The sequence below is a fragment of the Ochotona princeps genome, chromosome 25 (genome assembly GCF_030435755.1).
Source record: "Ochotona princeps isolate mOchPri1 chromosome 25, mOchPri1.hap1, whole genome shotgun sequence".
NCBI classification, from domain to species: Eukaryota; Metazoa; Chordata; class Mammalia; order Lagomorpha; family Ochotonidae; genus Ochotona; species Ochotona princeps.
The window spans coordinates 25,841,575-25,866,520 of NC_080856.1; the positions used below are offsets into that span (position 1 = coordinate 25,841,575).

The window sequence follows — 24,946 nt, forward strand, 5'->3', positions numbered from 1 at the left end:
ATCACGATGCATTCAAAGTGAGGACTTGAACCGCTAGGCTACATTACCAGGCCCAACTTCCTCCTTTTTTTTTTTTTTTTAAAGATGTATTTCATTACAAAGTCAGATATACAGAGAGGAGGAGAGACAGAGAGGAAGATCTTCCGTCCAATGATTCACTCCCCAAGTGAGCACAATGGCCGGTGCTGAGCCAATCCAATGCTGGGAACCAGGAACCTCCTCCAGGTCTCCCACTTAGGTGCAGGGTCCCAAAGCATTGGGCTGTCCTCGAATGCTTTCCCAGGCCACAAGCAGGGAGCTGGATGGGAAGTGGAGCTGCTGGGATTAGACCCGGCGCCCATATGGGATCCCGACGCTTTCAAGGCGAGGACTTTAGCTGCTAGGCCACTGCGCTGGACCCGAGGTTAGGTTTTTTTGACCAGCTTAGTGTCGGCACCCTCATGATTAGAGCATCTTTCTTTTTTTAAATAATCTTACTTAGTTGATTAGGGTACAAACGGTCAAGGGCTTTCATGCTTTCGTTATGTTTTGCTTTCTTTAGGCCATTTTTTGTCTTTTTTTAAATCATGCTTTTAAATGAAATACTGTAAACAGCATATATATGTGCATTTCACTAATCCACAGCAAACACAGATGTGTGTGCACACACTCAGGCACGCACATCCTGTTTTAGTTCTCCCACAGGCTGCACACTTTCCCCCTAGGTTGCTGCAGTGTGACTCCTAGAGCAGCACTGGGCTGGCATCTTCAGTTCTGTCCCTCCCTGGCTCTCCCAGTGAGACCCTCCCCGGGCGGGGGAGACGCACGGTGGGCGGAGCCTGCTCCTCCCGCCCGCAGGGGGCGCTGTGCTCGGAGCCGCGTCCCAGCACGCCCCGCGCAGGGCTGGCCCGGGGGGTTTGGTGGAGGTTCGGGGTCCTGCGTGGCCGGGCAGAGCCGCAGTCCGCTCGCGGTGGAGCCGACTGCCGAGGAGGGCACGATGGCCGAGCCGGGCTCGGGAGGAGAGGCCGGAGGAGGAGCGGGCTCTGACGAGACTCTGGTGCGTGTGGCGGCAGGCGTGGGTCCCGTGTGGCACCTGTGGGGAGTGAGGCGGTGCGGGGGCGGGGGAGGCTGGCGAGCGCGGGGCTGCGAGCCGGCTTGGGGAGGCCCGGGGGAGGCTCGGGGTCTTGGGAGGCCTGGGGTCGTGGGAGGCTCGGGGTCAGGGGAGGCCTGAGGTCGGGGAAGGCTCGGGGGATGGGTAGAGTCGGGGGAGGGGGAGGGTCGGGGGAGGCTTGGCCTCAGGGTCGTGAGAGGTTCAGGGTGGTGGGGGTAGGCTCGGGGTCGAGGGAGGCTGGGCGTCGGGGGAGAGTCGGGGTCTGGGAAGAGTCGGGGTCGGGCTGTCTCTCACTCAATACCGCAATGAAAAAATCGGAGTTTTCTGTGACACTCAGTTAAGTATAACCTGCTTGGACCTGCAGGTGTTCCTTCTGCCCCCCCCACTGAAATTCAGTTATCTTTATTTTTTATTGGAAAGTCAGATATACCGATAGGAGGAGGAGGGACAGAAAGAAAGATCTTCCATCCGCTGATTCACTCCCCAAGTGGCCACAATAGTAGGAGCTGCGCCGATCCAAAGCCAGGAGCCAGGAGCCAGGAGCCTGTTCCAATCTGCCACAGGATCCCAAAGCTTTGGGCCATCCTCGACTGCTTTCCCAGGCCATAAGCAGGGAGCTGGATGGGAAGCAAGGCTGCTGGGATTAGACCCAACACCCATATGGGATTCTGGTCCATGCAAACCGAGGACTTTAGCTGCTAGGCTACCACGGGGACCTGAAACTAAATTATCTTACTGTTATCCTTCTGTTGGAAAGTCAGATTTACAGAGAAGGAAAGACAGATCTTCCATCTGCTGCTTTACTCCCAACTGGCCACAGTGGCCAGAGCTGAGCCAATGGGAAGTCAGGAGCCGGGACCCTCCTGGCTGTCTTCACAGGTGCTGGCATCCAAGGCTTTGTGCTGTCCTTGGCTGCTTTCCCAGGCCACAAGCAGGGAGCTGGAAGGAAAGTGGATCAATGGGGATCAATCCCGGTGCATGCAAGGCGAGGCCTTTAGCCACTAGGCTACCGGTCTGGACCCAACCTTACGTTTTTCTTTACACTCCCTTTTCCCAACCTCTCTTGGCCAGCATGGATTCTAGTGTCCTGGGCTAGCCTGTTTTGGGGAAGGTGTGGCTGGAGATGGGGTGGAGGAGCACAGGGACCGTCTGTAAGATAAGTCTCCTGAGATAGTGCTCCGTGTTTGTGGCAGTCCTTTGGTTGGAGGTTGAGTTCCTACAAGATGTGAGGACAGTGCCTTAGCTCCCATGTCACTCCGCATAGGGAAAAAGAAATGTCTAGTTTCTTTTTAACTAGAGCAGTTCACTGTTAAGTGTCTCTTCACCAGTGAACCTCTTGTAGGGGGCAAACACAGGAGTGAGGTGGGGAGGGCCCGGCTGTGAAGCCAGCGTTCCACATGCCCCGCTTTCGGCTCATCTGGTCCAGTTCCGTGCTCCTGTGTGGGCAAGCAGCAAGGATGCTCCAGAATGAATTGGAAAATTCATTCTGATTTTCACACATTTTTAAAGCCAAATGGTATTATTTGCAAATGGTTTTCTCTATAGATCATCCAAATCCCAGCCCCGGCGATTAGGACTCAGCAGGTCCAGGCCAAGGCCCAGGGGTCTGCATTTCGAACAAGCATGGTGCTTGTGCTGCTAATGCTGTGAGACGTGGTTTGCTCTTACAGCTATGGATCCCTGGCTGAGTATTGGGCAATGCCGCCGAAGGGGAAGAACCCTTTTACTGGTTCATAAAATCCCTTTCTTCTCTTCGGTCTTGGGCTGTTAGACTGTATTACTCTGCCACTAATGCAGTCATCGAACAACTCCTGTTTCTTTCACTAAGTTTACCAAGAATTTTGGCGCAACAGTATTTTGTTTCCCTGGTTGTAAAGCTTCTAATTGGAAAAGTGTAGTGATCAAGGTTCTCTGCTTAAGTCCATGAAGAAAAAAATAATTTTTCTCCTACTCAGAAAGCTCTTATGAACACTTTTGAATAAGTGCTTTTTTTATTAATATTTAAGCATTCTTTATTGAAACTTGTTGCTACTTGTGAGTTTTTCTACCACTTTCTTGCTAGCATATTTATTCATTTATTTTATTTTTTTTTTTATTAATTACATTGCATTATGTGACAGTTTCATAGGCTCTGGGATTCCCCCAACCCCTCCCCATGCCCTTCCCCCATGGTGGATTCTTCCACCTTGTTGCAGAATTACAGTTCAATGAATAAGTGCTTTTTAAGATCTTCATAATCCTTCATTTCTCTGCTTCATTTAATTTTGTAAAATATTGAAAAAAATATTTAAGCTGACTAATCATGGATAGGTTGTATTCCATTGTCTTCATGTAATTCTAAGGACTTCCCTCTTTTTACCTCACTTTAGCCTCATGTCTCCTAGAACTGGTTTTTCAGTCAACTACTTAGCAAACCCATAGTGTGTCTGGGTGGACTGTCTTTGCAGGCTGTGCTTGGTCCAAGCCAGATTTGATCACCTGGATAGAACAAGGGAGGATGCTATTAACCCGAGACCAGGGAAGCTTAGATGCTGCAAGAAAGACAACTGGCCCTTGTACTGATGAGCCGTTGGACTTGAAGAATCCTAGAAAGTCCCCATGTTGTGGTGAGTAAAATGGATTCAAGGTCATGAATCTTTTAATCTTCCTAACCTTATTTCCTGAGTCTTTCTAGGTTATTGGTTAGACTTCCACCTCTAAGCACCGACATCCCATAAGGGTGCCAGTTTGTGCCCCAGTTGTTTTACTTTTGATCTGGCTGCCTGCTTGTAGCCTGGGAAACGGGAGGACAGCCCAAGTCCTTGGGCCCTGTGCCCACATGGGATACCCAGAAGAAGCTCCTGGCTCCTAGCTTGAGGCTGACCCAGTTCTGGCTGTAGCAGCCATTTGGGGAGTGAACCAGAAAATGGAAGATCTCTCTCTCGCCCTGTAATTCTGCCTTTCCAATAAAAATAAGTTTTTTGGATTTTTTTTTTTTTTTTTTTTTGGAAAGGCGAAATTACAGAGAGGGGAGACAGGCAGAAAGATGAGATGAATAACAGAAGACACATTGTTTTAAAAAAAGATTTACTGGTTTTTGTTGGACAGTTGGAATCACAGAGAGAGAAACATCATCCCTCTCTTGGTTCACTCCCCAAATGCCCATAGAACTTAGATTTCTGCTCTCCATGTGGGAGACCAGGAGGTGTGGCATTCCACCTTCCTGCTGATGTGCACTCTGAAAGGTGATGGCATAAGGAGTTGGGTCCCTGATACCAAGTGAGAAATCTGGATTGAATTCTTGCCTCCTAGTGTTGACCTGGCCCAACCTTGCCTTTTGCAGACATTTGGCAAGTGAAGCAGCAGATGGGAGATCTCTGTCTCTTTGCCTTTTATAATAAAAATGAATTTAAAAAAACATATATATGTGGTAGGTGTTTTACCCTAGCAGTTAGGATTCCAGTTCAGGCACCCACACGTCACGTGGATAGATGAAGTTCAACCTCCACCTCTGACCCCTTGACCCCAGCTTCGTGTTCGTGCAGACCCTGGTGGGCAGCTGTGACAGCTCAGGGCAGTAGGCTCCTGCCATCCTTGTGTGAGACATGGACTGCGGTCCTGAGCCTGGCTGCTGCCTGACCTAGCCCCGACCATTGCTGCTGTTGAGGAGTGAACTAATTGTTGGAGGATCTCTCTCTCCTCTCTTCTAACATTCTGCCTCTCAAATAAAGGGCTAAGTCATGAAAAAGAAAAAAATTTGCCTAAGTCTTTCAAAGAAATAAAAATAGAGGAAAGTAAAATTAACAGAATTCTGTCACTTAATTCAGTTGCAGAAGCAGCAGCGCTGAAATAGAGTGGCTCAGGTGAGTGTCTGAAAGTGTTCCCTTCAGTTGTAGTGGGTAAGAATGATGTGATAACTGAAGTCTCCTTTGCTCCTGTCCTCACGGGCTGTACTTAGGAACAGCAGTGACTCATCTTATACAGATACCATTTTACAATGCCAAGTCCTTTGGGAAAGGGAATGTTTTCTAAAGTATTGATTCTGAATTCAGTGAATTGCTGTTTGATGGTTCCTAGAAAAGATATAATTGTTTCAGATTTATTAATTTGAAAGGCAGAGTTACACAGACAGAGGGACAGAGAGAGAAAGCTCTTCCGTCTGCTTGTTGTTCACTCCCCAGACGGCCACATACCCAAGGCTGGGCTAAGCTGAAGCCAGGAGCTGGGAATCCCAGCCAGGTATTTCCTCTGGGTGGCAGGGGCCTCATTACACGGCGCATGCTCCACTACTTTCCCAAGCTCATTAGCCGGAAGCTGGATTGGAAACGGAACTGCCAGAAGAGAAACCAGCACTCATACAGGATCCCATTATAATAGGCAGCAGCTAAACTAACTGCCTCACAACACCAGTGCCAGAAAGATATCTTTTTAATAACATTTCTTCCAGAGACATTTTTCTGAAACTCGGTATAGAAGAAAGATAACAATATGACCCCAGCCTTCATGTATAAATATTGCATTGTTTATTTCAGATTTAAGGAAATACAGTAATGATACAGATTCTCAGGAACTCAACATCTCCAACTTCCGCTGACCCTCTCAGGGGTCATCCCTAGCCTCACAATATTGGTTTGCTTACAGTTTTTCTTTTCTTTCTTTCTTTTTTTTTTTTTTATTATTGGAAAGTCAGATATACAGAGAGGAGGAGAGATAGAGAGGAAAGATTTTGCATCTGCTAATTCTCTGTCCAAGTGGCTGCAGCAGCCAGAGCTGAGCCGATCCAAAGCCAGGAGCCGGGAGCTTCTTCCAGGTCTCCCACATGGGTACAGGATCCTAAGGCCTTGGATTGTTCTTAACTGCTTTTACAGACCAAAAACAGGGAGCTGGATGGGAAGTTGGGCTGCTGGGATATGAACCAGTGCCCATATGGGATCCTGGCGTGCAAGGCAAGGACTTTAGCCACTAAGCTACCATGCTGGGCCCTACAGTTTTTATTTTCATACTAGCCTGTTTCTTCACACATGGTGAAAGGAATGCAGGGGTTATGGGAGGCAGACACCGCAGTCATTGGGTCATGGCATTCCCTTTTCTTCTCTGTGAGTGACACGAAACAGTCCTTGAACCCCAGTGTGGTAGGCGTATTGCTAATGAGAGTAATACTTTTTTTCTCTTTAGATAACCAAGGGACTTTCAGGGCAGAGGAGGAGGGATGCCGTTTCAGTGGTCTTCAAGAGCAAGACTTGTGTGCTTCCTTATCGGAAAAGGAAAAAAAGAATTCATCTGATCAAAGAACCACCTTACACTCTCCAGGTCTCCAGGAAATAGAGAGTCTAAATCCAAAGCTGAACCTCACAGCATCCAGTCAGGCCAAGCAAGCTCCGTGGCCTGAGCCTCCAAATGTTCCAGGTCACCTGGAAGTTCTGCCTGGGTCAGGATGTTATTCTTGCTGTGTCTGCAGGGAAGTCTTTGAGGTGAAGCGCGACCTGGCAAAGCACCAGAGGAGCCACTCCCAGAGGCAGCCCTATCAACATCCACTGCACAGAGACAAATCCAGAGGGAATCGGGAACTCGGCCGGAGCCCAGTGTTGCTGTGTAGGAAGAAGCGATTCCAGTGCAGTCAGTGTGAGAAGAGCTACTACCTGAAGTGCAGTCTCATCACGCACCAGGTTGTCCACACAGGGCAGCGGCACTTCCCGTGCCCAGAATGTGGCAAGACCTTCCGGTACAAAGCCGACTTGAAGAAACACCTGTGTCTGCACCAAGGGGAGAGGGCGTTCCGCTGTGCCGAGTGCGGCAAGGGTTTCATCCAGCAGTGCAAGCTCCATGAGCGCCTCCGGCTGCAGAGCAGCGAGAAGCCCTTCCGGCGTCCGCAGTGTGGCAGGAGCTTCCGCTTGAGAAGTCTGAAGGTCCACCTCTGGCAGCACAGTGGGAAGAAGCCCTTCCACAGCACCGAGTGTGGCCGGAGCTTTTCTCGAAAGGCAGCCTTGAAGACTCACCAGAGGACACACAGTGGAGAGAAGCCGTTTTCGTGTGACCAGTGTGGGAGGAAGTTCATTTACAGGATGAAGCTCACTGAGCATGTCAGAGTGCACATGGGCGAGAAACCCTTCCCGTGTCCTGAGTGTAATAAAAGTTTCCGCCAGAAGAGGAGCCTCAAAGCCCATCGATTCCAGCATGACGGAGGAAACTCTTCCAGTGTGCGGAGTGTGGCAGGAGCTTCTTCTGGAGGAACGCCATGAAGGCCCATCAGCGTCTGCACAGCGAGGAGAAGCCATTCTCCTGCGGGGAGCGTGGCAAGAGGTTTACCCGGCCCTCCAAGCTCGCGCGCCACACCAGGCTCCACAGCCGGCCAAAGGAATTTCCCTGTGGAGCGTGCAAAGAGAGCTTTGCTCGGCAGTCAAGGCTCACCCAGCACTTCAAGAGCCACAGCTCGGGAAAGCTGTTCTCCTGCGGTGAGTGCAGCCAGAGTTTCTGCTGTTGCTCGCATCTCACTGAGCACATGAGGCTTCACGGTGGGCAGGAGCCTTGGCAGTGTCCTGAGTGTGACAAGAGCTTCTTCTGGAAGGCCTCCGTCAAGTCCCACCAGCGGATGCACAGGGACGAGAAGCCCTTCGCATGTAGTGATTGCAGCAAGACCTACACCCAGCCGTCCCAGCTTGCTGAGCATCTGCGAGTCCACAGTGGAGAGAAGCCCCACCAGTGTCCTGAATGTGATAAAAGCTTCCGCCTCAAAGGAAATCTGAAAAGCCACCTGCTCCAGCACGGTGGCAAAAAGCCATTCTCTTGTGTGAAGTGTGACAAAAGTTTCACGCAGCAGTACAGGCTCACAGAACACATTCGAGTCCACAGCGGCGAGAAGCCCTTCTGCTGTCCGCAGTGTGGCAAAGGCTTCCTGCAGAAGAGGAGTCTGGAGACCCATCTGCGCCGTCATAGCAGGGAGAGGCCTTTCTCTTGTGAGGAGTGTGGTAGAAGCTTTACATACATGGGGCGCTCAACACCCACGTTGCAATCCAAGCTAGGGAAAAGGCCCCCAGTCTGTGAGTCCAGCTACATAGCAGTCACTCAGTGACAGCTGTTAGGTGAAGCCAGCAGCCGTTGGGGCTCTGAAGTCACAGCCCACTGGCTGGGAGAATGCTGGCCAGATCGGTCATCAGGAACTGGTGGCTCCTTGACAAAAGTTGCAGATAATCCAAGGTCAGAGAAATACTGCCAGTCATGGAAGAAACATTTGACCCCAGTTGGGCAGTATAAAAAGTTTTTCATGACCGTTTGAGAGTGTGATAGTCCCATCGTTAAATTTGGGAGCTGCAGCCTGAATGAAGAAGGGTTGCAGGCCTCAACTCCCTCCTCAGCCAGCTTTTCTGTTATCAAGCCACCATGTTGGAATTTGTATTGGAATCCTCAGTTTGCTCTCGGAGTGATTCCCATTTCCTGTCAAGTGGTGAGAGCATCTGCTTCTTGGAGAAATTTCTCTGGGTTGCTGAAAATAAATTTTTCCATCACTCTATATATTTTTTAAAGATTTATTTATTTTTATTACAAAGTCAGAGAGAGAGAGAGAGAGAGAGAGAGAGAGAGAGAGAGGAAGAGAGAGAGGAAGAGAGACAGAGAGGAAGATCTTCCATCCGATGATTCACTCCCCAAGTGACCACAGCAGCCAGTGCTGCACAGATCCAAAACCAGAGACAGGAGCTCTTCCGGGTCTCCCACGGGGGTGCAGGGTCCCAAGGCTTTGGGCCGTCCTCGACTGCTTTCCCAGGCCATAGGCAGGGAGCTGGATGGGAAGTGGAGCTGCTAGGATTAGAATCGGTGCCCATATGGGATCCCGGCACATTCAAGGCAAGGACGTTTAGCTGCCAGGCCACGTACTAGGCCCATCAATTTATTTGTTACAATGATAACCTGCATGTTATTTCCCCACAGACTTTGTTAAAGTCACCTAAAGCAATACCATTGTGAGTCACAATATTTCTTCATTCTCAAAAATATTTCTCTTAACTTTAGGGTCTGTGAGGTAAATTCTGAAGAAAAGAAAGTTGTTTGTACATGGCATCACTTTTTTTTTTTTTTTTTTTTTTTGCTTTATCTGTCACGAGATAATGATTTTTGATACTGCTCTAGGAAGTGTTCATCTGATTCTGGGATTGTTGATCTTTAACACTGCTCCTAAAAATTATACAATAGCTTCCATGAGGAAATCTTCAGGGCCTACATAAATTTTTATGGGCCTGGTGCTGTGGCCTAGCAGCTAAAGTGCCCACCTTGAACACGTTGGGATCCCGTATGGGCGATGGTTCTAATCTTGGCAGCCCTACTTCCCATCCTGCTCCCTGCTTGTGGCCTAAGAAAGCAGTCCAGGACGGCCCAAAGCCTTGGACCCTGCCCCTGCGTGGGAGACCTGGAGGAAGCTCCTGGCTTTGGATGGGCTCAGTTCTGGTCATTGCACTCACTTAGGGAGTGAATCATCAGACAGATCTTCCTCTCTGTCTCTCCTCCTCTCTGTACATCTGACTTTGCAGCAACAGCAACAAAAAGGAATTATGTCTAATCAATGCATTCATCATATTTTATATCCTTTCTCAGAATGTTCTTTTTTGTACCTGTTTTTACATAAGTCATCATTTGCTGATTTCTCCTTTTTCTACATTCCACATATGTCCTCCTCCTTTTTTATGATGTTGGGTTGGCAAGACATGAGTTACAGTGACAAAGCAAATATGAGAAATTTCTGTTACCCTGTGAAACTTGCTCAGTGTGTTGTTCTTTTGCTGGTTAGAGTCTTAATGTTATGTTCATGCAGCCCTTTCCATCCATCAGATAGCATGCTGCCATCTGTGGAATGCCATAGTACTAAGATTTATGTTACTGTTTAAGAAGTTTAATTCAGTCTGGCAGCCACGTACTGTTTGTTTGGCCACACAATAGTTTCATTCTGGGACTGATTTATTATTCGTTTGAGAGATGCTGTGCCCTTGTGTATTCATGTGTGTTTCTATTCTGAAGTGTTTGTTTTATATTATCTTTTGAAAGATTTCTTCTATATGGCGAATTTTGCTATTTATGTTACTTTCTTATTGCTTCAACAGTGTATTCAGGGATAACTGTGATTTGCAGTGAAAAATAATTCTTTCAAATCTACATATTAAAGCAACTTTACTCACTCAGGTTCTAGTTGTGATTTTCATAGACCAGTTCCGTTTACTCTTTTTTTTTCCCCCCAATGATATAGTTTCTTAGGCTCAGGGATTTCCCTCCTCCCTCTCCATTCCTCTCCCCCATCTCTCCCTATAGAATAACAGTGCTTATAGTCCTTTAACAACAGCCACTGGGCCATCATTCTTGTATTGAAGTGTATCCTAACATTGTAGGCATAGACAATGATGTCAAGTCCATGATTCTGTTGTCAAGAAATATTTAACAGTTTACTCTTGAAATAGATTTACCATTGATACAAATTTCTTTGTAACAAACATATCTAAAATTTTGTTTCTGTGTTTTTAAGGATTTTTTTTTTTTATTGCAAAGTCAGATATACAGAGAGGAGGAGAGACAGAGAAGAAGATTTTGCCTTTGACAGTGCATTCCCCAGGTGACCACAATGGCTATAGCTGAGCTGATCCAAAGTTAGGAGGCAGGAACCTCCTTCAGGTTTCCTACGGAGGTACAGGTTCCCAAGGCCTTGGGCCATCCTTGACTGCTTTCCCAGGCCACCAACAGGGAGCTGGATGGGAAGCGGAGCCGCCGGGATCAAAACCAGCTCCCATATGGGATCCTGGCACGTACAAGGTAAGGACTGCAGCTGCTAGGCCACCTCGCCGAGACCTAAAATGTTGCTTCTTTAAAAATATATCTAATATAGTTGACTATATAATATAGCTGTCTATCATGTCATGAGTACCAAAATAAGAGGGAGCTGAAGAGTATTATGAAAAAAATAATGATTGAAAGTGAAGGTTGAATGATTAGGTAGTGACTGGCTATATTAAAGAAAGCAATACAACAATTATGCCAAGCAACATAATTGTGAATGCTCAAGTAAAAAATAACTTACTTTTAATTATAAGTGTAGCATGTGGTTCTATTTACAGACACTGATTACAAATGTCTGCTATAATAAGAACTGGCTGGTATTTAAGTTTACCATCGATGCTGGCTTTGTGGTATACAGATAAAGCCATCGCCTGTGATGCCAGCATCCTCTAAATGTGGATGTTCTACTTCTAAAACAGCCCCTGCTGGATGTTCTGCTTCTAAAACAGCCCCTGCTGGTGGCCTATGGAAAGGAGGGGGAGATGGAATAAGTGTTTGGACCTCTTCTACTAGTGTGGGTTTCCTTTTCTTCAAAATTTTAATTTTCATATTGTTTACATAGTTGAGAGGGATGTGTGCATATGCGTGCCTCCAGTTAGAGCCGGGAGGGTCAAGCCATGGAGGTCGTGGGTGGGACAGTTCAGTTCTTTGTTCTTTGTTTTTTCTCCTGTTGGTGAGGGGAGAGGAAGAGGGCTGCTCCTTGCTGCCAAGCTACATCAGCATCCAGAGATGGGGCACAGACATTGATGACGTGTTAGAGACCCTGATGTGGGAAGGGAGGTTCCATGAGTGTTACTTGAGTGGTTTTGGTAGTTCTGAGACATCATTGGCTTTGTTGCTCCAGGGCTGCGATCTTGCCACAGACTGTTGGCTGACCAAGTCCACCTCAGTGCGCTCACAGACCCAGACACTTGCTGTGAAAGGATTCCTGAATGAAGCTCCTGGACTTGCTCAGGGTAGGTATTCACCTGGTTAGTGAATCAATAGATGAAAGGTTTCTCTGTATTTTTTTGCTCACTTAGTAATTTTGGCTTTCAGAACAAAAAAATGCTTACACTGAATAGGAATTGATGTGTAATGGTTGACTAGCTTTATTAGTTATATTTAAAAATATTGACAGAGATTAAAATCTCCATATACTTTAAATGTTATTCTAAAAATTATTAAATAATTCTCAGATCACTGTGATAATAGAAACTGTAGGAGAAATCTTATGTCCCCATCCCAGAACCTGTAGTTATATGCACTTACACCATGCATTCTTCTTTGTTCTGTGACAGTGAACGAATTTGCTATTTAGGGGAATGAAAAAAAATCACTTTGTGCATGAATTATGTTGCATCCATTTCCAGTAGTACTTTTTTTACATATTGAGTTTGTTTCTTCTCGTATATTATTTGTCTCCCCCCTTACTGAATCATTTTATAAATATGCATAACTGTTCTCAGCCGTTTGTGACCGCTCCTGACCCTGCAACAACTGCCCCATATCAGTGAACTCATTTATGAAGAAGGTGCTTATAAGAATTCTTGATTTAATCTGTTGGGATTTCTCTAGTGTTTCCTCAAAATCATTCAGGTTTTGATTCTTTTTTTTTTTTTAATAAAGATTTCTTTATTTTTATTGGAAAGGGGATTTACAGAGAGGAGGAGAGTCAGAGAGAAAGATCTTCCATCTGATGATTCACTCCCCAAGTGACCTCAACAGCCGGTACTGCGCCGATCTGAAGCTGGGAGCCAGGAGCTCTTCTGGGTCTCCCATGCAGGTGCAGGGTCCAAAGGCCTTGGGCCATTCTCGACTGCTTTCCCAGGCTACAAGCAGGGAGCTGAATGGGAAGCAGGACTGCTGGAATTAAAAAGTCCTCGCCTTGAACGCCCCAGGATCCCATATGGGCGCCAGTTCTAATCCTGGCAGCTCCACTTCCCATCCAGCTCCCTGCTTGTGGCCTGGGAAAGCAGTCGAGGACGGCCCAATGCATTGGGATCCCGGGGCGTTCAAGGCGAGGCTTTAACCTCTAGGCCACGCCACCGGGCTCTAAAAAATCTTTAGAAAGAAAAAGTCAACCATGAGAATTTGAGTCAGTTTCTTTCCAATGTTCTTAATGGAATCTGGAATAGTGAACATTTCCAGAAGACTTTCAGTTTATTTTGTCCAGATCCAAGAATTGTAACATATAGAAGATACGGTTTTATGGAATATATTTCTTTTTATAATGATTTATTTATTCATTTGAAAATCAGAATTATAGAGGTAGAGGAAAAGAAGCATACAGAGTCAAGGAGAGAGAATTTTCAGTCCACTGGTTGAACTGAAAATGACCACAGTGGCCAGAGTGGGGCAATCTGAAGCCAGGAAGCGGGGGCTTCATCTGGGTCTCCCTTGTGAGTAGTAGGGACCCAAACACTTAGACCATCTACTGCTTCCCAAGGTCAATAACAGAGTTGAATCAGAAATGGTGCACCAGGACATGGGGAGCACCTAGATGGGATGGAATGTTGTAGGAGGCTGCTTAACCGGCAGTGACACTGTATGTCTCTCTAATATGTTTGCTTAATAACAATCACTCCTGGAACCATGACGAGGAGGATGAGTTTTTGGGTTACTAGATGTGGACACAATATCAGTCTTGTTCATTTATCAGGGCTCTTTGGTGACCATATACATTGTCAGTGAGCAATACTATTTAGGAAGGATTTTTTTTTTCCTGAGCAGTAATTCTCTACAATGGGCTTCAGCTCCTCAGTAAACCACAGTGTTAGCCAATACTCTGTCATGTAGCCTTTGCTGTTTGATGTATAGAGCACAGGCAGAGTGGGCCTAGGGCAGTTCTTAAGGGCCTTAGGATTTTCAGCATGACAAGTGAGCATCAATTTAACTTGAAGTCAGCAGTTGCATAAGCCCCTGACAGCACACTCACCTTCTCTCTAGCTGTCAAAGTCCCAGGGGCATCTTCTTCCAACAAAATGCTTTCTTGTTTGTTTATGTTGAAGATCTGTTGTTCAGTGTAGCTTCCTCCATCAATGACCTTAGCTAGGTCTTCTGGAAAGCCTACTGTGGCTCTGATATCAACTTTATCTGGTATTCATTTGGAGCAGGTATGATGATTCTCCAACCCCGTGAGCCCACCCCTGCTAGCTTCAGATATTTTCTTCTTCAATTTCTTCACCTCTCTCAACCTTCACAGAAGTAAGGAGTGTTACAGCTGTCCTCTGCTTTCGGTTTTATATAAGCCAGGAAGTGTCATGATGGATTTGATGTTTTATCAGTCTTCCCGATATCAGTAATACACAAGTTTTTGTGTTCTTGTCATTCATGTGTTCCCTGCAGAGTAGTATGCATTAGATATTTCTTGCATGTTGCCTTTGTGTTCACAACTTGGCCAACTGGTGTCTCAGGATACCTTGCTTTCTGCCTTTCACAGATTCTGACCCATCTTCTCCACTAAGCTTAGTCATCTCTGGCTTTTGGCTTGACCTAACAGACTCACAGGTCTTTTGATCAGTTGGATATTACATTTTCTTTCTTTCTCTCTTTTTCTTTCTTTCTTTCTTTCTTTCTTTCTTTCTTTCTTTCTTTCTTTCTTTCTTTCTTTCTTTCTTTTTTGAAATATACAAAGAGAGAGAGATAAAAGATCTCCTATTTACTGACTCATTCTCCAAAGATTCTCAAGGTCAGTGGTCGAGCCACAGCAGCAACCAGGAGTAGGAGTGCAGCCCAGGGATGTGACAGGAATCCGGCAACTTGAGTCATGATCTGCCATCTTCCAGTGTTGTCACGGAAAGGACTCTGGAGTCAAAGTCAGAACTAGGAATTGCACTCCATGGTGCAGTTATTAATTGGCCAAAATTCCCATATTTTCCCAGGGAAGTAGGGGAATACAGAGAATGGGGCTGAGTAGGGGAGGAATAATTGGTCAGTGGAGCAGTCATAGCACATGCAACATTTAGGAAGCTTCTTTTCTTAGGTGGGAAAAGTTTATAATGCCCGATAGTAATTATAATAGAAGCACCAAAGGTAAGTGATCTCCGATCAATATAAGAAATATGGTAAGAAATATTCAATTCAAAACACTGTGAGATTTATACAATATAGCACAGATATAAAATAAAGGCATGCTGCAAAGATGGTAGTATTAAATTACCTGTTTCATGGTTGCTATAAACTTATTTTGTAAAACATCTATAACACATGGTGTGCAGTAAAATGAGATATACATGTACTTGTTGTCCACTTTTAAAATTTTATTTTTCTGCTTCAAATCCTTTTCTTTTCTCATCATATTTTTGTATGATGCAGGTAGGCTCTGGGATTTCACCTTCTCTCCCAAGTTCCCTGCCCCTAGTGACTTATTTCAATGCCTAGTTTCATGAAGTCATAAGTCCATCATTCTGCCACCTAAGTGTATCCTGTCTTTGCAGATACGAACAATGACAGGTTGTCCAGCATCCTGTTGTCAAGATCTATTTAACAATTTCATCATGAGTCCATTTTTGTCTTTGTCTAAGAAGTACCTGTTCTGTTCTTAGGTCTGTCTGTTGTTTATTTTTAAGTTGAGTTGCTGTCTCTGCTTTTACTTAGGTTCTCGTGGATTATGAGTGAATTGAAATGTTATACGTGCAGTGCTTAGCCAAATGCCAGGAATGAAAGTTTTAAGAGTTACTGTCTCTGTCATTTTTTTAAATTAAAACTGCCCCAAACTTACCCTGTTTTAGGACATGTAAAGCTTAATCTTTAATTTACAATGTTTAAATGAAGAATGTGCCCCAAATTGTTCTCCTATGGAATGTGAGGTCCATGCCATATTAACTTACATTTCTTTTTTTTTTTTTTTTTTTTTTAACTTACATTTCTGAAAGCCTTTAGGACGTTGTAGAGACTGAGATGTTACCTAGGTGATTGGTAAGGTGGCCTGCAGTGGGGGACCAGGCTCGTGGTTGGAATTCAAGCACCATGAGAAACTGCATCAAGCGATGCTCCATGAAAACTGCTTCTGTTCTGTCAATATGTGGAAAATTGAAGGTATGAAGAAAGTCACATGGATTAAAACAATGGCTTAATGACTGAATTATCACTTTGTAGGTCCCAGGATCCCAACCAGTGTGGATACCGGTTCATGTCCCAGCTGCTCTACTTCCTATTCAGCTTTCTGCTTATGGCCTGGGAGAGCAGTAGAAGATGGCCCAAAGCCTTGGGACCCTGTGTCTGCGTGGGAGATGTGGAAGAATATCCTGGCTGTCAGCTTCAGATCAGCTCAGCTCCACCATTGTGGCAATTGGAGGAGTGGGCCAGCAGATGGAGGATCATTCTGTATCTCCTTCTCTCTATCAATTTTATCTGTATTACTGATAAAAATAAGTAAATCTTGAAAGAAGAAAGAGAGGAAGGAAAGAAGTCACATCGACTTTGTAAGTCCACCCAGATAAACTGTCATACTATATATTTAATGGTTATATATCAGCCCTGTGAATCTCTTGGTATTCTAAAACATCTCTTTGGGTACACAAATGAAGCCCACAAGTGACAAGTATGAAATTTCATGTTGGTGATGATAACTATGCAACGAAAGAGACCAGACCACCTCTGTGGACTGAAGATGCAGGAGCATCTTACTGGTTCTCAGTTGAATGAATTGCCTGTGAGGCGCCCCGTCAGTGGAAACCCACTGACACCTGAGCACGGCAAGACGTATATTGAGGCCAGGCCTAAGATGCTTTAAAATGAACCCTTCATTTAGTGTTCAGCTCTTCTTTTGGTCCTAACATATTAATGGGTATAGGAAAAACAGCAGAAGAGTCTGAAAACAATGTTGGGGCAGTTTTTCCTTCAACATTTCTCAGTGGTGGAAAGGTCGTGTGATCTGTTTTGACCTGAAGATAAGGAGGGAGGGACTTTCTGAGAGTCCTTCAAGTCAAAGTTGTCAGGAAACTAGGTTTGCCTTAGAGTTTCACTGACACAGAGGCATCAGTGACGTGATACACGCTTAGAGTTTTGGACACATGGCAGGACTAAAGTGGCAGCACAGCGGTACAGCCTATGGCTGTGGGAGAATGGGTGGCCCCATCTGTAGAGGACCTTTAAGAGAAATCAGGAAGCCTCGTCGGCCAGGCTGAGGCAGTTGGAGGGCATTGGCTCCTGAGGTTCTGTGACATCACCCGTGTTCTGATTCCATGGTGGTAACTGTCGAGTTACCTGGCAGGGTACCTCACTCTTTCAGAGGTTGGGCGACTGGCAGGAGCTTATGCTCTGATAGCTCTGACAACCGACTGATTTGAGATTTCACAGCTTTTAAAAGTTGTGGATGATTCCATAACCGTAAGTTGGGAACTACAGTTACTGTTACTTCTCAGTCTTAATGAAAGTGGTTTCACTTGATTTGTTTGAGTAATTATTGGCTTATATCTCTTCTTTCTAGTCCTTGGCTCTACCTGTGTCACGTTTACCATCACCATGGCACTGAATCTGAATCCACCTGATCAGGGAATAAAAAACAAGGTAGAGACCAACGAGGAATTGTGCTCCCAATTGGCGAAAAGCCAAGAGGAGCTAAAAGACTTGAAGAAACGAATTATTCAAGCCGAGGCAAATGCCTATATCCTGGCCAATCACCTTCAGGAACATCGTAAGTTTTGTGTCTATAACCCCAAAAATGTGCTGAGTATTTGATTTCACTTGTCTCGCACGTGACCGGCCTGTCTTACTTGGTTCCTTTATTCCCTCCACCAAATGCATTGCATGCTGTTATTTTCTGAGAAGAGGAGAAGTTAGTATTTAACATGAGAATGAAATATCAACTTCAGCAGATCTGCCATGTTTTCTTTGTGGTACAGGTTGGGAAGTGAGGTGGAATCCCACCAAAGGATTCCTGGTACCATCAGGGAAATAGCTGTTTGTGTTTGGAGGAAGCCACATAATTTTCCTTGGTCTCCTCAGTGTGCTGTACCAGATGTGCAGATGTGTCACATCAATGGGTGTTCAAGTCTAGGGTGAATGAGCTCCACTCTGTCCAAGTTTCTGTTCAGTTTGGACTGAAACAGACTGTGGTGGTGACATTATGGGATGTGGGGTCAGAGTACACAATGATGCCCTATGGCAGTAGAGGATTCACTCTGCCCTGAAAGTTGGCTTCTTTAAGTAATCCCGTCAAGAACAGGGATTGCTCTGGTGAGAGAAAGTGTGTTCCTGGAGTACAGGTTCTTCCTGAAGAGGCAGAAAGCACTGGAGACGTGATGTGGCAGCTTAATGCAGAGGGCAGAGCAGGGCTTCGGGCCTTCTCTGGGCTCCACTGCATGTGGCCCATTGTCTGTGTATCCTGGATTGCTCATCTGTTGCCGTCATGTTACTTAGTTCTACCTTTGTATGGTTACAATGAACTATAAGTCATATTTCACATAAGCGCAGGATGCTGCTTTGCATGGAGCATATGTCATTTGCCACTTAGTAATTCTACTACTTGTTGTCAGCATATGGGTGTGCTTTGCTCAAGGTCTTTGGATCCTGTGAATTAATGACACATTTCTATCCAGATGTGACCTTTGATATCTTTCAAAACCCCACAAATGTGAAAATTTCAAATCTCCAGCACCAAAGAGACATTCCCAGTGCTGGGAGCTTGCCAACAACCCAGGGAATCACTCATTTGTGCCCCTACTTAGTGGATTCAGAGTTCATGCTTCAGAATGGGAGGTCAGAGGATAGCAGTCTGGTCCTGTCTGGTGCCAGCTCTGTTACCTATTAAGTTGCTTTGTCCGCATTTGAACTGCTGTTTGTTCATTTGCTGGAAATACAGTGTTTTGGCAAACTTTCTTTCAAATCTTGGCCAAACTAGTTGATAAGAATAAATGCTACCACGATTTCCATGTTTCATGGCTAAAGTTGACGCAAGTGAAGTTGAACATCATGCCATCTGATTATTGTTTATACTTGTTGCTTATTATCTGGCTAGACTTGTCTTTCTCCATTTTCTTTGATTTTTACGTTTTCTTTATTCTACCATTTGTAAAGCAGTTGAGTTTTTGGCAAGAGTGTCAGTTGAAAGTAAACTCTTTAGCACGCAATACCCAACATATTGAGTTGAAAGGAAAGATAATGAATTAGAGAACAATTCCTGAATAAAAATGAACAAAATGCAGATTATTCAATGCCATCTCTCAGGAGGAGGGTAGGGTAGAGAAATACAGATAAGGAAATGAGTGTATTATCACCGACCCTGGTGGAGCTCCCCATCCTAAAAGATGATGACCTCAGCAGCTTGGCCAGCTGTCCACTGAGGCAGGCATGTGTGTGTTTGTGTGTGTGTTTTCTCAGGATGTGAAGGGTATAAAGATCTGATTGAATCCCTGCTGAGGGAGAAGCCACAGTTGCTGGCAGAGGACCTGATGTCTACGGAGAACCAAAAGTAAGAGGGCTCTCTGACAGTAGACGGGGGGAGGGGGAGGGTGAAGGTGAGTGCACCCCTGATGTGGAGCAGGTCAGCTGGGGAGCCAAGAGCTGGTGGGGTAAGGAGAAGGGCAGGGACCTATATGGTGGGCACATGCCTCATTCAGATTCATGGAGCATGCAGAAAAATTATGGGTTGCAATGGTTATTTAGAACCTCTTTTCCTGTAGCAACAAAGAATTTCTTAACTGTAATATAACATATAAAATTTAACAAAAGAAGCTGATCAGCTTAGAAACATTTCATTTGCACACAATGTTGCAGGATCACCACCTCAATCACTCCATCTCCAGCACATAGGGAATGGCTGTGGACACTGTCTTAGGGTCACCCTGGAAGTCATTCTTTCTGATAAACACAGTTAAGCCCGTGTGTTTCCATGTGTCTTTGTGTCCACTCAATGCATTTTGCAAGGAAAAGGTCTACTGTTCCAGTGTGGACCTGAAGGGTTGTCTTGATGAAGGCGCCAGGGATGAGTGATGATGTCATTTACAGAATACAAGGTGGGCCCAGTGTCCAGGAGTCTCACAAGGTCTCCTTCTAAGAAAGGAAGCTCTGGTTCAACCGTTGCCTTCTCTCTGGCATGGGTGTTTTCCCACACAGAGGCTGTGATGCTGGTTGGAGGGCTCTGAGTACATTCTCACCGATTCTCTGTGTGTAGAAACACAGAGAACATATCATGGATCTCTTTCCACCTTTGCCTTGTCCCTGCTGTCTTACCTTAGGAAATGCTGTGTTCCAAGTCAAGATCTGCCGCAGTCACAGGAGTGGAGAAATCTCTTTCTCCTCGTTCATAAAAACCTCCAGGACATTCTCAGCCAGCAGGACTTTTGTAACAATCACGGCCCAGACTTATCACAAAGACTTGCTGAGCTGCTGGAGCTGACAGACTATCTTGTTGGAAAGCTTAGCCCAGGTAAGATGGCCGGGTCCTGGTGGCGGAGAATCTCAGGGTGACAACAGGCTCCCCACTCTAGCAGAGCACATTTCCCATTTGTCTCTGCACATCCAATAGTTCTGGTCATGGCCTTTAAAGGAGATGTTTGAAGTTCTGAGAATTGCAAGGCTCTCCTGCTCCCTGCTGAAATTGACCCTGGAGCAGGGGGCATCATCCTCTGGGTTGTAAAACTCAGGACAGATGCTGTGGCCAGAGGCAGTGTGTTAGCCACACTAAAGTGATGGAAGGCCTCAGATCTACCCACAGCCTGTTTTCACACATAAGTGCTTTTCTGTTGTTCTGTCTCCTTCTCTATAGAGTGTAGCTAAAAATGTTGATGTAATACTCAAATCTGAAATAGTCCCTTGTGTCTTTTAAATAGGATATGACCCTTGACCCACTGCATTGGATCAGGTGCTGGAGGCAGCTAAGCTTGTCTTTTAAGGTTCTCTGACTTCCTGACGTCAGTGGCATCATCTGCCTCTCTGCCAAAGACAGTGTAAATCTCACTGGCCCTGGTTCTTTCTTTGTGTCTTACAAGTGGGCTTATAGCTAAGGAGCCGTTTCTATCCAGACATAATCCATGCTGCCCTTCTCATGCTGACAAGATCCTGGAGGCAGCAGTGAGCCCTGTAGGTCTGGGTGCTGTGGTGCCTCTGTTTCTGTAGAGCAGCGCAGGACTGTCCTCAGAGGAGTGTTTTTGCATTCCACCCGTCAGACTCACCTCAGTGTCTGAATTCACTCAGTTAGCACAACCTGGATGGCTGATGGGAGGAGTGTGGATGAGGCATCTGTTCCTTGGCAATGCACAGATACCTATTCCCAAGACCAAAGGCTGGCAGGGGAAGTGATGGTAGTTGTTTCACAGGACTCAGGATGTCGAGGCCATGGTTTTCACATCAGGACATTTAACCCTTTGCCTTAAAAAAAAAAAGAATTAAGGGCCTGCCATGATAGTCCAGTGGGTAAATCCTTTCGTTGAATGTGCTGGGATCCCATGTAAGCATTGGTTCATGTCCGGGATGCTTCACTTCCCCTACAGTTCCCTGCATGTGGCATGGGGCAACAGTTGAGGTTGGCCCAGAGCCTTAGTACCCTGTACCCATGTGGGAGACCCAGAGGAAGTTCCTGGCTCCTGGCTTCAGATTGGCTCAACTCTGGTCATTGCAGACACTTGGGGGAGTGAGCCAGTAGTTGGAAGATCTTTCTCTCTGTATCTTCGTTTCTCTGTCAATTTGATCTGCCTTTCCATTAGAAATAAATAAATCTTTTTTTAAAGAAGGAAAGAAAATCAGGCAGTCCTGATAAGCTATGAATGGAATGTTTCTCTTCTGGGATCCAGTTCTCAAATGGAGGGTCCGAGTGCCCCTGTCAGGGCTGGTCTCTGGATTGTTCATGTATAAAGAAATTTCCCTAATTTGCCAACCCTGTCTGATTATATCTGTCCTAATTACAGTGCAGCAAATTCATGAAGATTTGACAGCTCACCAGGAATTCACCAGCCCCAGGTAACACTGGGAAATTGTGGGTAGTTAATTGGAACTGAGATTGGAAGCTTCCTGACTAAAGGGGAAAGGGGATGTGCTCTCCTAGAGGAAATGGCATGTTTAATTTGGTGACAACTTTTTTTGTGTGATGTGAAAGTCAGGTAAGACGCTCTGGGACATGAATTCCCAGCTGTTAACATTTTATCACATCTTTACACAGGCTCGTTGAAAAGCAACAACATGATCTGGAAGAGGCAAACATCCTACAAGGGCCCAGAGTTGATCCCTCTGTGTCAACCAGAGCCTGTGACATGAAAGGTACATGACAACTGTGTGGTATCAGAAAGGACATAGTGCAGGAACAGCACTGCCACATGTTTCATGGGTAAACTCGCATGCCAGCCTTACTCATATGTGTTTAAACTAAGACTTGGCACTGAAGCAGACTGAACCATTGTTAGAAGATTCAACTTGAGAGATTCCAGAATGCCTTGTGAAACACATGAGTACTTAGCGTGGGTAAAGTCATAATCCAAGGCCTTGTCCGGACACCTATGAGCCAAATGGCAGATCATTGCATGCAAAGCAGCTGAGAAACACTGAGTGTGGCCTATGAATCACCTGCTTGGCAGGAGACTGCCAGGAAGTGGAGGGAGTGTGGCAGGGACATGAAGTGCACACAGTGCAGAACCTCTCAGGCTGTGTACTCCTTTGTTTCCTTAGATACCTTTTGAATGGAGTTGCTACCCAGAATTCTCTCAGCCCAGTTGATTGCCCTCATCTATCCTGTAGCCCCTCCACCTTGCCCCTAGTGTGTTACTGAAAGGACTATGTGTAAGCTCAGTGTGGTGTGCCACATGAACTTGAACAATGCCTGGCATAAATTGGTCTTTGCCGTTGTAAGAGTGAGATGGGGAATGGATAGGGGTGATATAGCAGAAGACATGATAGTTGTGCTGGTGTGTGCCCATGCTGTAGCTGTGGGAAGTGTGGTTGCCATCTGTACACGTGAAATGCCCTGTCACCACTGAGAGCAGACATTCCAGCTAGTGGGCTGCAGAATAACATAGTAGTCCCAGGGAATGACACTGAACCCACCACATGGCTCATCTAGAGGACACGGATGTCCCTGAGTGGTCCCCATGTAGTTGGGAAACCATTTCAGGTGGCCTTCTCTGTCATGTAAGTACCGCTCGCTAACCGATTGCGCCACTGGAGCCCCATGGCCTTCTCTGTCGAATGTGATTTGCAGAGCTCCAAACACCTTTGGATGTAGAAGACCCTTCCCTGGATCCTGACAAGTGCAGGTAAGTCTCCAGACTATCTGATGACGGGAAAGCCCAGCCCGTTGTCATGGGACTGGCCAGAGAGTTCTCTTTGCTTGCTTCTTTGCCAGTGGATTTGCTCAATTCCAGTGGCCTGTCCAAGGAAATTCCGTGACAAAATGATGTCTGTCCTGGCTTCACAGGAGCAACTGATGGGTCTCTGCCCTGTTGTTTCCAGTTGTTAAAGCACACAGTTTGCTCTGATGATTCCTACTCTCAGTACGAGAGGCATCATCTGGGGTGGTTCCAATCCAGTGTTCCTGCAGGTGGTTCTTGAGGCCTTGGCGGCTACTCTGCCTCTGTGAGGGAGGGCAATCCCTATTTGTGTGGTGGTCATTTCCCATGCATATAAGGGCACCACCAAGAATAGAGAGAGAGCACTAGAAGAGAGCTTTGATCCAGGAAACAGAAGCTGAGGAAATGGCCTGGAGAGTGGTGGGGAATGGGTGGAGAGCCAAAGCAGGGTGGTCAAACTATTCAGCAGGTGCATTTAAAATGGCCAGGCTTGCAGAATTCTGGTGACACTTGCTCTCAAGAGTGACCAACAGCTTGAGCAAGACCCGTGGAATATAGCCAGGAGGGGATTCCCATTGCTAAAGTGCTAGGCAGGCAGCTTTTTCCTCCCCTCAGCAACTCTACACTGGCCCCTGTATCTCAGTCTCTGGCTGCCACCTTCCATAAGCCTTAGGCAGTTGTGCCTTTGACCCTGAGGGGAATGGCTGCCTGTGTCCTATTGCTGTGGCCACAAAGTCTCTCTGCCAGTATCAGAACACAGAGGGCATCAGTCACATTCCAGCACATTTGTAACTTCTCTTTACTTGCACCCCAACAGGCCCAGCCACGAAACACCCTGGCTGGAACCACTTGAGGTGTTCCCTGGAACCACTGGTGAAACCTGGGGGTCTCAGACCATGAGCCCAGGGGTGACAGTGAAGCCCCAGACATTGTTTGACACCAATGGTAACCTCGAGCGAGAAGATCACCTGACCCAGTCCATCTGTTTAGGTGGTGAGTCTTCCCAGGGACAGAAATCCTCTTAACAGTTGGGGTCCCCGAGGAAATGCCAACCAGGCTGGGCTACTTGCTGCCTTGGGTGAGTGCAGGATGACACAATGGTCAGTCCTATGTGAACAGACTCTCAAATCTGAAGGACAGCCCTGCTAAAAAGGATCTACTGCTCAATCTAGCCCCACCTCGTGTTGGGTCATGCCTGGCTCCCTGCAACCAACACCCCCTCTCCCCCGCGACACTAGTCCCTGCACTGTGGCCTCTATGCTTACAGCCCCTTGGTGCTCTGGCTGGTACCCATCCAGCTGGCCAGATGACTGTGGTGGGTTCACTGCAACCTCTCCCTGTCACTCATGGCCTGGTGACATCCCCTGTTGGCCAAGGCATCAGCATTTGCATCCATGTCCATCCAACAGATGTGGGGCTCATGTCCCTCTGCTGATCCCACTGGCCTCTCCCTTGTGAGATGAGTTGACTGGATTCAACCAACCCATAAGGCTCTGCTTAGTTCCTCCTATGTATTCATGCTCTGGCCAATGAAGCCGTTGCTCTGTCACACTGAAATCACTTAAATGAAAGCCCCATCCACCCCAGGTGGACCTGGGTATCCAAGTAGCCTGCTGAGTCTGTTCATATTATGCCTCCATCCAGTGGCAGTGACCTGGCACAGTGCTTGGCCTGCCCCTGGAAAGGGACAGGACTGGATTTCAGAGCCTGTCTCTCAGAGGCCAGTTGGGCTGTGGGCCAGTGGTGAAACTGGGTTGTGAAAACGGCCTAAGGTGGTTCCACCTCTTCAGGGTGTAGGTGATGTGTGTGTCACCCTGACCCAGCAGTGACATGATGTCCACCTGGCTCCCATTGAAATGGACAGTCT

At 46.4% G+C, this 24,946-nt stretch overlaps 1 protein-coding gene across 1 annotated transcript; it reads left to right on the forward strand.

Annotated features, from left to right (window-relative positions):
* Positions 1-976: 976 nt before the first annotated feature.
* On the forward strand, positions 977-8,467 carry ZNF425 (zinc finger protein 425). Its single transcript, XM_058681275.1, is given in 5 exon segments — positions 977-1,036; positions 3,501-3,696; positions 6,245-7,249; positions 7,252-8,049; positions 8,052-8,467. Coding segments are annotated over 5 exon segments (2,118 nt in total). The 3' UTR covers positions 8,111-8,467.
* The last annotated feature ends 16,479 nt before the right edge of the window (positions 8,468-24,946 follow it).